The sequence below is a fragment of the Chrysochloris asiatica genome, unplaced genomic scaffold, assembly GCF_000296735.1.
Source record: "Chrysochloris asiatica unplaced genomic scaffold, ChrAsi1.0 scaffold00053, whole genome shotgun sequence".
Taxonomy (NCBI): Eukaryota; Metazoa; Chordata; class Mammalia; order Afrosoricida; family Chrysochloridae; genus Chrysochloris; species Chrysochloris asiatica.
In genome coordinates, this window is record NW_006408571.1 from 15,474,818 (window position 1) to 15,491,451 (window position 16,634).

At 50.4% G+C, this 16,634-nt stretch overlaps 1 protein-coding gene across 1 annotated transcript in view; it reads right to left on the reverse strand.

Annotated features, from left to right (window-relative positions):
* Positions 1 to 4,598: 4,598 nt before the first annotated feature.
* The window catches only part of SHB (Src homology 2 domain containing adaptor protein B), a 134,073-nt gene continuing 122,037 nt past the window's right edge, over positions 4,599 to 16,634 (reverse strand). The window contains 1 exon segment of the mRNA XM_006863131.1: positions 4,599 to 4,970. Within this exon segment, the coding sequence (XP_006863193.1) occupies positions 4,787 to 4,970 (184 nt within the window). The 3' untranslated portion in view covers positions 4,599 to 4,786.

Sequence of the window (16,634 nt, forward strand, 5' to 3'; positions counted from 1 at the left end):
TTCCCAAAGCTGTGTTAGCCAATCAAAGCCTGGTGACCAATGAGCTAGTTACCCTTGAGAACCCCAAGGCATGTGGATAGGGCTTGTTGTGTGGCCTGAGCAAGCCCCTGACCCTCTCAGGACCTCAGTTCCCAGCCCACCTTGCTGGGTCTTTGTGCCGAGAGTAAGGGGGGCAGGCAGGCAGCTATCTGGCTGTCCACTTTCCTGTAGACTCTGGTTGTGGAAGATTGCTCCATGCTCAGCTTCTCAGTCTGGTTGATACTCATTGCTGGTTACGTTGAGCTTAAATGGGAATAAAACCTCCCCAGGGCAGTAAACAGGCACACTGGTCACAAAGCACTGGCCTGACACTTATCCCGGAGTCCTGGTGGGGGTGGAACATTAAAAGACACAAGGACACAGGCCTCGGCGCTTTGTCCTGCCTTGGACACTGGTTTTCCAGGCTACTGAGTAGCTGCTGCCTGTCCCCCAGAGCTGCCACAAGGGCATGGGAGTCAGAAGTGTGGAGTCTGGTCATCGGATGCAGGAAGGTGACGCCTGAGTCCAGAGAGAAGTGAGAAATACAGGCTCCCTGAAATGCTGGGGGACCCTCTGCTTCCTCAGGCGCTGATCTGTGTGTGAAGGAGGAGTCCTCTCTGTTGTCATGATGGTGGTGTCAGGACAAACAGTGGGAGATTGTGGGCCAACGTCAGTGCCCTCCAGAAAATCGGAGGGCTAGTCTTCTGAAAGACCTGCCCCTTGCCCTGCCCTCTCACTCTTTTGGCTTCATCAGGTGAAGCCCTTGGAGACCCAGCAGCCTTGCCATCACCTCTCCTGGCATATTGTGTCGAAGCAGACCTGCTCCGCTCCCCTGATGACCCTTCTAATTGTTGTCTGCCTGGAATACCTGTCCCTCCAGGTTCCCTGGTGAACTAACTACTCATCCCCCAAAGCTCAACTTCTGACCATTGCAAGGATAGCTAATACCCCTGCCTTCCTCCATCTGGGTACCCATAACACCCTAGACCTGCCTCTACTGTTATTAAGTGCCATTCCAACTCATAGGGACCTTGACTAGTGTTTCCAAGGAGTGGCTGTGGTTCAAAGGACCTCATGATCCAGTGTTTATCCTACAGCACCACACCAGGACTCCAGACCTATCTCTACTAGAGCCTGTTTGTCGTAAACCCCCCCACCCCATCCCCAGACTGGGAACTTCTTGAGGTCAGGGGCTGGGTCCTATCCACTTCTATATCCACCAGGCCTGAGGACCAGTAGCACTCAGTGAATGTTTGCTGAACAAATCATTTGTTTCCACTTTAACGAGCTCATTAGGACTCAGATGTCTTTGTAATTAGGAAGGAGGGAAGTTCCTTTTTCCTGTAACAATCCACCTCTGGGGATTGACTTCGGAAATTCAGCCTTTACAAAGCAGGAGCAATCAAAAGGTTTCCTGGGGCACAGGGTTGCATTAGGAAATAAAACATTCAGTCTCAACGAAGTGCATTTAAACCAGGGCACTTGTCTATTAAATGCTTCACATTAAATATACATCATTGTACAATTTATCACACAGAATGAGAACTTTACACACATTTTTGTGGTGGGTACCAGGCTCCGGGCAGTGACACACCCCTGAGAAATGGGGCTGGAGAAGGGGTGGAGAGGTTTAGGGCTGGTGACTGAGTCTCTGTGGGTTCTGTACCAACGCCCTCTGGACACCGTGCCCCATTTTGCCTTTGCTGGTGGTAACTGCTTGGCAAGTGTGAAGAGTCAGATGTGACAGAGGATGAGCTGGCTGGTATGTGACACCAGGACTAACTCCAGAGGCCAGCCTGTCTGTGAGACTTTTGTATGCACAGGAGGCTGTCTGCCCTTGCTACGCTCTTGGCCAAGGTGACATCAGCCACTTCTCAGGCATGGCAGAACTTGAAGCCTTTCAAAATCTTAAAAGAGGGGATTACTAGGACACCTGCCCCCCCAGAGGGCTCCACCTGTTGCTGGGGAGGGAGGCCTTGCTAGCCGCTGGATTAGGAGTTCCCTCCTGCTCTCACCAGGCCATAGAAGGGGCACCAGAGCAGAGCCGCCCTGGGAGGAAGTGCACAGCTCAACTCCAATTAGCCCAGCCTTCCTGAAGACTAGCTCCTTTCCCACAACTTTCCTGTGCAAAGGCTGCTCTGTGACCTCTCTCCAGGAGAGGATGTTACATTTGCTTTACATGCTTCAGAGAACCGCAGATCAAGAGGCAGGTGGGCCCTTTGGCCCCCACAAAGCGTCCTTTCAATCTGTGGACACGCCATCTTTGTTGGGGGACTGCCAAAAAGGCCCTTGACTCCTCAGAGCTCAAGGACAGAGCCACTGAAGTGGCCCGTGCATTATAGTCAATAATGAAGCTGGTAAGGATGGAAAGAGAAAAAACAGTCCCGTGACTAGGCAGCAAAACCCTTTATTTAGCGGCTGGAGGTTGTGTTAGAATACAAAATGCTGAGAGCGAGATATTGTGTGGCAGTGAGCTTTTTCCTTTCCTCAAAGAAACCCAGCTCAATGTTTTACTCCCATTAATTGGCAGCAGATGAAAAAAAAAAAAAAAAAGAGCCAAAACAAAATCCAAACCAACGCTGGTAACCTGCATGTGAGTGTTTCTGAAAGGGAAAAGCTGTTTCAATTGTTAGATGTCCAAGAAAACATGAATACACGCTGACAGAGGAAACGGTCACAATTAGAGGAAGAAGAGGAGGGAGAGGTTCATAAAATTAAGGAAAAAAAATTCCTTTTAGCGGCTCCCATCCTGTAAGCTGGCTGCTCTGCTGGTACCCAGGCCCAAGGCTTCCCGGGGAGCCTCAGGGAGACGGAGGAGGGCAGAGCACTCAGACCACGGGCCTGGAGCCTTTCCTGAGGAGAAATGTACTCGGAAAACTGTCTATAGAGCAGGGTCCAGTGACCCCCAGCCCTGCGGCCTTAGAGTACCCTGCATAGACCAATTCGGAGCTTGTTTGTTAGAGGGGAGGAGCTGGGGAGAAGTCACCCCTATCCCGACACCCTGTTTTTAATGCGGCTTCCTTGGCATCAAGCAAAGTGCCAACTCCTCACTCATTTTGACATTCACACACAAAAAAGAAAGTATGGGCCACTCCAGGTACTTGAAGGATGTTTTAGAAAATGCAAAACAGGCCAAGGGTCAGGACTGGCATCTTTGGAGACCAGACGCAGCCCAGGTAGGCTGGCTAGCTTCACACGTGCCAGGGGCTGCTGGGCCTGATGGGCAAATAAACAAAGACCCAGGAGGATGACCCAAGGAAACTCCACTGAGCTTTGACCGGATACTACTGAAATCCACGACACCTACCCCGTCTAGTCCTGCCCTGCCCCCTCTCTTGGGTCCTGACAGTGCTGATGGTCTAGATCTTACATTCACTGGGGGCAGCATTCCCCAAACTTTCAGTCCATTCAGAGCAGGCAGGCAGGATGCTGTGTGCTTCAAAGGCGCTGGACCCCATAGATCATTCAGTGGATGGAAGCCTCACCTTTTCTGCTATGGGGTATGATGCTTCACTCCGCACGGAACTGTGGGGATGGGTGGGTGCGTAAGGAAGGGAAGCTGAGTAACAGGCAACTTCACTCCCTTTTTTGCATCTGCCTGAGTGTATGGTGAAGAGTCTCTGCTCGTTGGGGGACAGGGACAGAGGTGGTGTGTGTCTGTAGGTGGTTTTGAAATGTGCAGTGACAGTGTGGGTGACAAGGCCTCACAGAGTGGAGGAGCCTACCTGCCCTGCTTCTACCTGCTAGGTGACCTTGGGCATGGCCCACTTCCCACAGCCTCCAGGTGGCACTGAACAGAGGACTGGGAGGAACGTCCTTGTAGACCGCTAGGGGCAGTATACCACAGGGACTGTTAGCACAGACGGGAAGCCTGGTTGGTGGATACAGCCCAGCTCGGAACCCAGTCTACTGAGATGGACTGGAGGGTCTGGCTGCATCTTTTTGTGGCTCGCCACAACTCCTCTGTGCAAGTGGTGCTCCTCCAGCCCTGAGTGCCCACCACTCTGTTCTGGTGGCCAGAACTGCGGAGGGTCCGAGTTAGGGGACAACCCTCCCCTGCAGTGTCATACCACACAGGCCAGCACTGCCCAGCCCCCAGGACCCTGTGTTATTTATTAAAAAAAGAATAAGAACATATATTAAATGACTATTTTATTTACACACCCTATTCATAAATAATTGAATCCTCTTTTTAACTGCACAATGATTCCTTGAAGATTTCCTACCGATTACATTGAGTGACTACGAATAGATTTCAAGTGAACTCGCATCTGTGTGGCCGTGTGCTCACTTCGTGCCCACACTCACACACACACATACACACCCGAGGGGCCCGCTGGGCTCTCACGGTACCAGCAATTGGCTCGGGCGCCTGTGAAGCCCTGGTGGGAAACTGTTCCCCACACAGGTGTGACATCGTGACAGCTGGAGAACAAAGAGACTCAACCCAGGGAGCTCCCGCCCTCAGAGCAGCTCTGCCTTTGTTCATCCTGGAGGACATCTCTTTGGATTTGCAAATATTTTAATTCACAGAAACTCAAGGAAGGGTGGGGTGGGGGCTGGGGTGGCGTGTTCATTGTCCCTCTGTCTTGATCCAGGCTTTCGCCAGCCCCCACGAGTGGCAACAGCATTCTAGAGACATGCAGTGATGTGCTAGTACCATACACATGACACACACTGAACACGCTGGCAGGGCCAGGAGGGCCCCAGGGGCCTCTGGTTCCTCCAAGTCTCAAGCTCTGTCACAGAGCAGGTAGGGCTGGTCTGCTCACAGGGTCCGCACAGCCACGGGGTACAGCAGGGACAGGTGCTCAGCCCCTTTGATGGGCAACTTCCGGGTGGTATAGTAGTGGATGACTTCAGGGACACTGTCGAATGGGGGGCTGTTCTGACCCAGGACGTACTTCTCTTTGGTTTTGGCCAGTTTCATGTGCATAAATCCCTGGTTGCTCCTGTGGAGAAAACACATAGATGATTAAGATGAGCAGGACGGTAGAGTTAGTGGAGGGGTAGGGAGCGCCGTCTTGGAGAACCATCGACTCAGCTTTGAACAAGGTTGTTCTGCGGACTCACTGCCCCCTGGAGAACAGCCCTTCTGGCCCTGGCTAAAGTCCTGCTAACGTGCAGACTCCAAAGCCTGGAGCAGAGACATGGTCAGCCAAGGAGCAGCTGAAGGAGGACCTCCACAGCAGGCCCAGGCCCAGGCCCAGGCCCAGCTGAAACAGCTGCACTGAGGAACGGTTCATGTTTAGCCTCAGTCAGGCTTCAGCATAAACGGCTGCCGCTGTGCACGACACAGCTCATCAGTGGTAGGGGTCTCACTTCTGCCGACATCACTGGTCCCAGTGGGCCTCTCCCACCTCATGCCAGGCCTCCAGCCACATAAGCTCACCCACTCCTCCATCAAGCTGTCTTTGCCTAAGCTGCTGTGTCCCTGCCCACTCAGATCACCTAGAAATATGCTAAGGTTCTAAAGACCACATTGGTACGTGAAAATCAGCGTTATGCAAAAATGGAGGATGACCACATCGGATCATGGAAGATGATCTGATGCCAATACACTTCTCACTTCAACTTATGGGCAAAACAGATTTTTTTTTAAAACTATGGACACCTGGTGTGGCGCTGTAGGACCAGCACTAAACTATGAACCACAAGGTTGGCAGTTCAAACCCACCAGCTGCTCCTTGGGAACCCTACACAGGGTCACTATGAATCAGAACTGACTTGATTGCACTTAACAACACTGTCATAAAGAGAAAATGTTAAACAATGAGACAGTCGCTGAGTGAGAGGGGAATACTTTATGATCATTATGATTTTGCCACCACACCTGAAAATGCTTCACATTTCGTTAGAAAGCTGGAACTTCTGGGCCCCTGCCACCTTCTGTAACGTCTGCCCTGGGCTTCCAGGGGGTGAAGAGCACCATGCAAGCGGATGCTGCAGCCTCTCCCACCTCTGCTGCTGCTGTGAGGGTCCTGGAAGCATGAATACAGCCTGGCCCCTCCAAGTCCACCAGCGCCTGCTCTAGCAATACATTAATCTGGACTCCAGGACAATTTTCAAATGGGCAGAACAAATGCTTAATGAAGTGCAGGCAATGAGCAATACATCTGCTCATAATAATGTATTTAGAGATGTCACCCTTGGCTTAAAGGAAATCGTTCGGAGAGCAATTATGTTTCAAGAGAGAATAATTCTGTAAAGAAATGAAATTTAAATCAAGATTTTTTAAGGCTGGCTATGTTCTAATTACAGAGCCTGTGGCAAGTTCTGCTCCTCAGTGAAGAAGGGTCATTTCATCAGAGAATAATCTCAACATTTCTGAGAAGCAGGAGGTGCTCTTGCTTAGGCTGCTAGGAAGAAAACTGTGTGCATTAAATGAAGAAACCGAAAATGCATCGATCTATGTGGGATGATTACAAGGACTCTAATGGCTTAAAGCACTCATGACCCCATGAGTGTCAGAGTAGAACTGTGCTCCATAGGGTTTCAGTGGGTGATTTTTCTGAAGGAGATCTCCAGGTCTTTCTTCTGAGGCGCTTCTGGGTAGACGTGAACCCCTAACCTAACCTTGCAATCAGCGGCTGAGCTCATAATGCTTGTACTATCCAGGGATTCCAAGAAAACAGCAGAAGAGTTAAAAGTGCTGCTCTCGAAGGCATGCCCATAGAAGGTGTGCCTGGGATAGAGGACCCAGCTGTAGAACGGAGTCACAGGTGTGAGTCACAGCTAGGGCAGCAGGGCAGTGTGACCCTGGGCACATCACTGCCCTCTGCGTGAATCTGGCTTCCTGCTTCTCTCCATTCTATGAGTGGGGCTGCATGTATACTGTGACAGAGGGCTCCTGCCAGGAAGGTGGGGTACTTAGGTTATAAGGAGGTGAAGCAAAGTATTAGCAGGTTAAGGAGGCATTTTCACACTGCTTTTTTTTTTTTTTAAACACCCAGCAAAAGAGGTGGGCAGTGAGGGTGGCAACAGTTCTGAGCCAGGGCTAGGGGCTGAAGCGAGGGCCTCTGTTTCCAGGTTTTGGTGCAGGTTGGCCACCCGGGCTACAAACCACCTGTGGTTGTCAGGTTGAGAAGAGTCACTCCTGACTCTCTGGTTGGGCTGTTTGTTCCTCCCACACACACCTATTTACGTCCTTCACCCAGGCTGTGCTGAATGGGCAAGAAGGTGATGGCTGAAGCTCAGAGACCAAGACCAGACTCAGACCTGTGAGCTCCTGGGCTTGATCCTCCTGGGATCACCCACTGTACTCTGCTACCCTCTGGATCCTGGGCCATCTCATGCCTCCCTGGGCTTCAGCCCCTGCCCTCATGTATCCTGGGCAGGTAATGGATGATCTCTGAGGTCCTAGGTCCTGTGGGACAAGCTGCCTGGACGTACATAGCCTCCCTCCATTGCTGAGACTGGATACCCACCAGGGTCACCTGCAGGGCTGCTAAGGCTTCTGGGTACTGTCTGTGAGGCAGGCCCTGTGTCCAGTGCAAGGTCACACGATAATCAGGGGCCAAGTGGGTCTTACCCAGAGCTGGAACTTCAAACCTTGGTACCATGTGAAGTTACAGCCATCAGACCTTGAGCGAATGAATCCTGTCTCTGGATCTCATTCCCACAGTGAGACTGTGGGTGAACGCCCAAGAGAGGCACACACAGAATCAAGGTTACAGAGTCCCAACAGACGAGGCCCCTGGGGCCACCAGCCAAGGGGAGCACGAGTGTGAAGTCTGTCACGCAGGTCATAGCACTGGAGAGGTGAGCAGACTCACTGCCAGTCCTTGAGCAATGCAAAGGTTTCTTCCACACACACCTACAAGGGGAGTTGTAGTAGTCACCCTGATTGGCCACAGTCCCCATCAGTGAGATGTCACCTACCAACGGGGGAAGATTTGAAAACAGCTGTCAGGGATGACCCCTAACTCCACACACAAATTGTCTGAGAATGTTGGCAGAGATGGTGGCAGGAGCAGCTGAGGACTCTAGGCCCAAGGACTGAGAAAGGCTGTGTGCTGGCAGGCAGGAGGCTGGCTTCAAAATGTGCCCTTTGGACATTTAAATGAATATATGTTTATTTTTATTTTGAATATACACATCAAACATTTTTGCTTTGTTCATTTGAGAAAAATAAGATGTAGACAGAAAGCCACAAGGTGGGAGCAAGGTAATTGTTGTTACAAGGAAGGGAGTGTAATCACTGAGATGAAACAAACCGTACGATTGGTTGAAAATGAGGCTGATGATCTTGTCTGTTTACCTTTACTCAGTTCACAATAAAGTCAAAAGAAAAAAATTGAAAGATGGGGAAATTCTATTTTTATGGAGACAGAGGGACACGCCAGATGGCATGATGTAATGTGAGCAGTGGCGTGACAGCAGTTCAGTAATGCTTCTGGAGCTAGAAGAAGATGGGGACCACCTCCTGTAACACTCTTGAGGTACCCTGGAGGAAACAGGCCACACGGAGAAACACTCTGGCTTGGGGCACATGGCAAGAATGGGCTACAGCCTGAACCTAGAGTCCATGTGCCCAGAGCCTGGTGGGTGGTCTCTGGGCTGAGCCTTGAGCCTCCTCCCTCCCCTTCTCTCTTGAAGTTAGGTCCTGGTCCCCGGGAAGCTCTGATGGGCTACTGCCCATGTTGTGTCAGCCCCTCTCCTTTGATAGAACATCTTGTGAAAGCGGAGTCACAATTGGAAGTGTCTCTGGTGGGTGACCTGTCTAATGAGTCTTGTGTGGCTGGCAGAGGCTGGGGTGCTGAGGTTGTCACGGTGTTCAAATTGCTCATTATCATCACAAAAAGCTCCTCCTCATCACCAGGATTATCAAACGTTGTGCAGGGCCTAATAACAGCCCCGCCCGGCTCCGCCTCATAATCGCAGCTTTAATAAAACATCACTCAGCCTGCAGCTGCCGGCCGGGAGCCGGGGAGCAGGGTGATGGGGCCTCACCTCTCCCTTTTAAACCTAATTGCTTGATGCATATTTCATGAAGAATTCAGGCTAATAGTTATGTTAAATCACTTCTTTTGGTGATGAAATGACTTAAAAATACTTGCATATAATATTTATGCGGGAGAAGGCAAGGAAATTGCCCTTTGGGACTTGTGTGAAGGGAGGGGCCCTGTTAGAAAAATCCACAAGAGAGGTGACTGCTGGCTCACCTTTGCTAACAGGTGGCTGGAGTGCTGCTCTCTGGACAGAGACATCCTCAGAACTTTGTCTCTGGGCTCAAAACCTCTTTATGGCTCCTGACTGCACTGCTGGGGGCTCCATGAGTATCCTCCTTACAGCAACCCCAACAGCTGGATCTCCCTGGACTTGATTTACAGATGACCACACAGAGCCAGGGACTCCAGAGACTTGCCTGGTGTAAGGCAGCCACTGTGGTTGTCTGGTGGCACACACATCTCCTCCATGAACTGAAAGAGGGGGTCCCATTTGGATGGGGTGTCCTTTGAGGACAGAATTTGGCTGGCTGTTTATAGACAAGAAAAAGCCTTGGGGTATTAGGGGACAACACAGACTCCATGAGCATGGAAGGCCTCACTTGAGGTCTCACTGCCTCTACCCAAGTTGCGAAATGGAACTTTACTTCCGTATTTCAACAATTCCACTCTGCGCTCCCATTACTCACCCATGGCCCAAGCAGAGCTTGCCTGCATAGAGCCTGGCTTGCCTCTGAATGGCTTCTCATAGTCTGTTAGCAACCCATTGCACAGATGAGAAAACCAAGGACCAGAAGGGGGCCCAGCCTCAAGGCCCCTGCAGTAATATTCTAGAAATCCAGGGGGCTGGGTGAAGGCACACATGAGGTTACATGGCCACAGCCCAGCACCTGCATCTCACGGTCTCCTGAAATAGCTTCTGCGTGACAAACTAAAGAGACATATGCCAAGTTATTGCAAACACATGTCTAAATGTACAAACTGCTGAGCCAACCAACTTGATTTATAACCAAATAATGAGACTTCCAATAATTGCATCAGCAGCGATTAGCCTTCCAGAGGTGCCTGGGCATTTCTCAAGCTCCAAGTTGAAGGCCTGGGGTGCAATCAAGACAAAAAGCCAGCTCCAAGCTGGCCAATCTCTGTCCCGGTGAACCTGGAGAAACACAGGTTTGTCTTGTATCATACTGTACAGCAGGTCAGTCAAAACAAACCCATTTGGACAATTTTCTCAGGAGAAAAGGTACATAAAGAGTGTCAAACACGAAGCTTCTAGTGATCAGCACTGAGCACAGGAAGCTAGTTTCCCATCACTGAGGGTATGCAAGCAAGAGGCTGAGGACTTCTGCAGTCCCGCACTCCCTACAGCTCCTCCCACCAGCAAACAGGGGTCAAGACTGGGATGGAGTGATGCTGTCAGAGGTTCAGGTAGGCTGGCCTCTAACTGTGACCTTTTCTGGGAACACCAAATCCCATGTGTGTCTAGACAGAGGATGGTGGCAGTGGTGGCTAGATGAGACCAAGTCCTGGTCAGAAGCTGGGTGCATGTGCTTGAACTCTGACCCCGCTGATGTCATTGGTCAGGTAAATCTGAAAAATGGAAAGGGGTCTCATCAGCACTGACGTTCTCAACTCAATGAAGGGACATCTCAGGGTGGTGGGGGCCACCTCAGTAGGGGATGAGGGAAAGGCTGTCTCACAGACAGGTATGATGTGATGGGTCACTTTATTTTCATTAACAGCAACCAAAAACACCACGTGTAAAACTATTACACATTAAATGTCGATACTACAAATTACCACTCTTCTCAGAGAATTCACCAAATAATGACTATACTTATTGCCCAAACTTACTCATCTTGAAGGACGGGGTCACAGCCAGATTGTCTGATTCAAGATGGGTCACTTTTATATGGCCTCTCTAGCCATGGTCCTGCAACTCCCACCAAAACACTGGGCGCTTGTAAAGTCCATCAAGGGGACCATTTGCTCCTCATACAAATAAAATACATGTACTTACTGGTGGGACTCCTGAACTTTTAACACGTGCTGAAGTAGGGCAAAGACCTGGCTGGCCCAGGACCAGGGAGAGGTCTGCTTACAGGCACGGATGGTAGAAGGATGTCCTGACCAAAGAACTGTATCCTGATACTTCCCTAATAAACCACATCACTGTGAGTACTGTCTGAGTTCTACGTGGCCCTTGCAATGAATTATTGAATGGGAGGCACGGCTGGTGTCAGAATTGGTAAAAGGTTGGTGAAAGGAGGCATGTCTGACTTCTGCAACACAGGATTAGTGTTGGGCGTGTGCTGGTTCTTGCTGCCTCGTGACGTGAGAAGAGATTGGACAGCTCTAGCACTCCATTTTTTACAACAGGAGAAGGGCACACTCAGCGCTGACCACAGGGGATCTTCGGGCTCAGGCACGGCGCAGGAACACAGCAGGCTTCCTAAAGACTATTTCACTAGGTGGGCAGAATCCATCCCGGTCAAGGGTGGTCCCTTCTACTGAGGACTTGCCTCTGCCAGTTCACTCTTTCCTTAGAGCAATGGTTCTCAATTGGGGGTGATTTTGCCACTAGGTAATGTCTAGAGACATAGGTGCTGCTGGCATCTTATGGGCAGAGACAGGGCAGCCCTTCAACAACGAATGAGCCCATCTACAATGTCAACAGTGTTGGGCTTAATGTCACACACCCGTGCCTGAAATTCTTCATTTATGAAAAGAAATCACAAGAGAGTCTGCTGCCACAGTGGTGAGAAGGAATAAAGAGAACCTTCTGGAAAGAGCAAAGCTGGACAGACATTAGGCCACCTCACTCCTTATCTAAGGGGCTAAGACACAGCATCCAATTTGCCCAATGGTCACTGATCCTAGGTTGTTTCCAAGGACCACCCAGCAGATGGGGGGACAAGTTGTGACATTTGAAGGACGCTCTCGCTGTGGAGAGGCCTTTCCAGGCGAAGCAGGGCTGGACACCTGGGACCAACCCAGGTGAAGCTGGACCGTGAGACTGAGACAAGGACAAAGGACCCCCTGCCTGGACCTCAGCATGCTTGGGGAGGGTGGTGGCAAGACCCCAGCGCTCAGGGCACCTGGACCTACGATGTCTGAGTCTCCACTCTGCCACTGCTGAACTGTGGTCCTCTCTGAGTCTCAGTTTCCTCCTCCAGAATAGAGTTTGCACCATAAGGGCTGTTGCGAGGCTGGAGTCGGCAGTGGCTGTGCAAGTTTTAGAGGTATCATATTGCTAACGACACATGCAGGACATCCCTGGAGATCCAGTCACTGATAGGCCTCACCCCTCGACAGCCCCCTCAGACAAGCGTGTAGTATAAGGGCCGGACCTTGGCACAGGACGCACGTGTGTTTCCTTTTTAATGAAGAGAAGAACACGATCTGAAAACACGGTAAATGCAGGTCTCAGGGTTCGCTCGGATGGGCTTCATCACCACAGGCTACTCGACAAATCGCTGCCTACCTGGTTCTAGTGAGCTGGCTGCCTCCTCTCTGGCCTGTACCAAGTGTGTCCCCTGCTCTGCCTTAGTCTGTGGTCCTCAGTGGGCAGCACATCTGGTTGGCAATGGTGCTGGGTGACACTGGGTGGGTGTTCTGTTTCTCTGGGATGATCAATGGCCCCAACCAGGGAGCAGCATGGAGCACTCTCAGAAGCATATTGTTACTCAGGGAGTCACCATGCAAACAACAGAACAACCAGGGGAGAGGCTTTTCTGCTAACAAGCACTGGTCAGAGACAGTCTGTGGCATCTATTGGGTGCTTACTGTGTGTCAAAGGAGCTCTGGTAGTGTAGTGGTTACAAATCGTGCTGCTAACCTCAAGGTCGGCAGTTTGAAACTACCAGCTGTTCCGTGGGAGAAAGATGAAGCTTTCTGCTCCTGTTAAGATTTACCTCCTTGGAAACCCTGTGCAGGGTCATTATGAGCCAGAACCAACTCTATGGTACTTAGCAACAACAACTGTGCGCCAGATTGCAAAGCCGTTTGAACTGCAAGGTCAGCGGTTCAAGCTCACCAGCTGCTCTTCAGAAACCCTATACAGGGTTGCTATGGGTCGGAACCAACTTGATGGCACTTAACAAAAACAACTGTGTACATTGCCCTACTGCTGACATTTCTGAGACAATGAGCCAAGCAGAGGCTTTGTGGACCATCTGGTCCATGTGCTCACCTGGAAATGGACATGGACCAGAGGTTTACAGTGAGCCAGGGTCACACTGAGCCCCACAAGCAGGTGTGGGGGTGTTTCTGCAGCACTACCAGCAGACTTTGCGATGCTCAGACAGCAGCGCCAGGGGTTCAGGGATCTGGGGGATGGGGCAGGCAGCCCTCCTGCACTACCCAGTTCTCCTCCTCAGAATCCTTTATGGCTGAGCCACCAAAGCGTGACAGCCACCTGCAGCAGTCCTCCCAGCCAACTACCACTACCGAGCTGGCCCCTCCAAGCTGATGAGGACAGCCAGCAGCACATCAACCAGGGGCTCACCACCCACACAGCCCCTGATCCACGGTTTCACTTAAGGGGAGCAGTTTACAATGTTCTCCAAAGCCCACTGACAACAAAAAGAGAGAGCTCTGAAGTAGACATCAGGGACCTGGGTCCCAGCCTGGCTCTAGCCCTCACTTTTCCCATTTGTACAATGAGGGGCAGGAGCAGAGGGTCCCTAGGTCCTGTCCTTCTCTATGTTTGGGACATGTTCACCACTTGCTGAGGAGTAAGGTAGCTATTTAGGAACCAGAGTCCTGGGGTTGCTCCAATGTGCCCGGACCCTGCATAGGAGCGCTGATGATTCAGTAAGTCTACTTCTAACACACTTTCCAAGAGTCTGACACACATTCCAGCTTGAGAACCAACGGATGAGTGATGGAAACTATGGTCTATTATCGACAACATTTACTGTCCAGTTTTTGTTGTTTACTTCTTTTGTTGGGGAGCTGACTTCCCACCAAGACAATACCACCTCCTAACCTTAGCGCTGTGCCTATGGGACATTCTGAGGCAAAATCTTACTTGCCACAGTTAATGATGGCAGCCTTGCTCTGTCTGGCTCCCAAAGGCCACGGCCACCCATTTGGCCCTGAGAAGGTCCCTCTGAGGCAGGAAGGTAGGAGAGGCCACTCCTCCCCAGCTGGGCTTAAGGGCAGACTCTTCCCATCTCCCCCCATACTGGACACCCCACTGATGGTCATCGTCTCTCAGGCAGTAGGGTTGAACTGGGCAGTATCCCCTGAGGTTTTGTCCACGATACTCAGGAACAAACACACACCTGAACCTCTGCTCACCTCCCAGCATGCCTCTCTCCTCCCTCCCTCCCAAGTCTAAAGGACACGGCCTCACTGACATTCAGGTGTCATCGGATGCACACAACACTCACCCCTCTTGCCCAACACCAAAAGGAACACCAGTCCCATGACCCTTATTAACAAACCCCACTGGCTTTGGCCATACACAGGAGGTTTGGAAAGGCTGTTTGAAAGGTTACTGTCAGTTCTCAGTCCTTGGGATCTGAAGGGCAAACGGTCTCGTGTTGGCCATTCATTCTGGCAGCTTCTTGACAACCTCTTTCCACAGAGTGGAGAATTCTCTCAAAATTAAATCCCCAGCTCTCTGCTTCCTAATGAAATTGATTTCTGCTCTGATACACAACAAAGCTTTCATTTTATTATTTGGCTAGGGTTTGACCACATTAATTATAGATTGTTTTCAGCATGGCTGCAAGTAATTGAGTTCCAAAAAGTTACTTACTATCAGAATGGATCATTTTTTAAAAATGTGATTCCTGCAAAGAGTAAAACAGTCAACTCCAGCTGCTTCATAGAAGATTTTATTGTTGTTCAGGTTGGAACAATTCAGGACAGGAAAAATTATTTTCCTTTCCTGAAGCTTTGAACTCCAGAAGGGATTATGCTAATCTTAGAAGACAGAATCTGAATGGAGGGGTGTGAGGCCACCCCCCTCATCCCAACACACACATTCCTGGGTTTGCTTCCTGGGCAGTTTTATCACCATGTGTGTCAGAACTCATACATGACCCCAAGGTTTTAGTCAGTTTACTGGTGGCATTCTACCTGTCTCAGAAGACACTTAACAGGACTCTGTTCATATCCAGGGACCATGTAAATATATCCTTCCCTGGGAGGCTGTACTCCGCATGCTCAAGCACACACCTTTAACAGGGCGGAAATCACAGGCACACGGTCATCTACAGGCTGAGGGGTGGCAGGGCAGCCATGTGGTAAGGATGGTAGTGTTTGTGTGGCTGCGGGCATCTCTAAGCTCCCTCCCTGAGGGTGAAGTGGGGATGGGAAGAGGAGGGAAGAGACCTGACGAGGCTGGAGAGATCTTATAAGGCATGCCCTTATTACATTATATAACTATTAACATATGTACCTATTTACACATAGCACCCCCATTGTGGTGGTGCTGCTAGGTGTCATGGATTTATAACCACCCTGTACAGGGTTCTCGAGGAGTGGCTGTTGGATTTGAACAACTGACCTTGGGGTTAGCAGTCCAGTGTTTCTCCACTGTACAGAAGCAGAAACTCAGGCCACACAGCTGGAGAAGCAAAACTGGGATTTGAAACAGGGCTTCTGGCTCCCGGCAGTCTACCCTCCTGGCCATAACTTCAAGTGGTCTCTCTCTACTGATCCCCTGTGCCCCCCATTTAGAGATAAAATTGCCTGAGGTACAGGGAAGAGACCACAAAGAAAGTTAAAGCCTGAATGAGGCCAGAATCGGGTCTCCTTACAGGCAACAAGCGTCCTACTCTGCCTTATTAAAACCAAGCCAAATCAACCCCTTTTGTAGAGGAGGCTTGGCACAACAGTTAGGAAACACAAGCAAAAAAGGAGACAAAAATCACCTGTCGAAGATTTCAGCACCCACAGATCCAATGTGGCATAGTGTCTGCCTTCCGGTATTTTTCCTATACACGTGCATATGTATGTGATACATACTTACAGAACTGGGCAGAATTTGGCAACTAGGTTTTATTACAATCACATCTTGTTTTGGATGTTCTCCATGTGATTATTTTTCTTCTGAATATAACCCCCAAATGTTTCCTGGGTATCTACTATGTGCCAGTCCCTCTGGTGATCTGAAAGACATACCCCAAAGAAACCCCACAAAAGGTACCGCGTAGGCGCCAAATCATTTCTGACCATCGGGCCATGAAGGATAAGATTTTAAGAGGAGAAATCTGGGAAATCATTCGTTGGGGAAGCTACAGCAAAATACAAGGCTGGGTGGGTTTAGGATGAGACTGAAAGTCAAGGTCAGCAGCCTCAGATATTAGAGGGCATATTCAGAGCAGGGCTGCCCAGTCCACGCTGCTTACCTGTGCACTAAAGCTCAAGAGAGGGGCCCTATCAATGCCAGGAGAAAACCAAGAGTGGGCTTATGTGGAGGGACAGCTGAAAACTCAAGCTGGGGCCATCGAGAGAGGGAATGTGGCAGAGACCTTCTCTCTAGTCCTAACCAAATCAAGCTTTGTATTTCCCTGTTTTTGTTTTGTTTGTTAAGTGCTGTCGAGTGGGTTCCAACTCACAGTGACCCTCCGAGGAGTGGCTGGTGAGCTTGAACCACTGACCGTGCAGTTCAAACCAACCCTGCAGTCCAGTGCATTAACCCACAGTGCCATC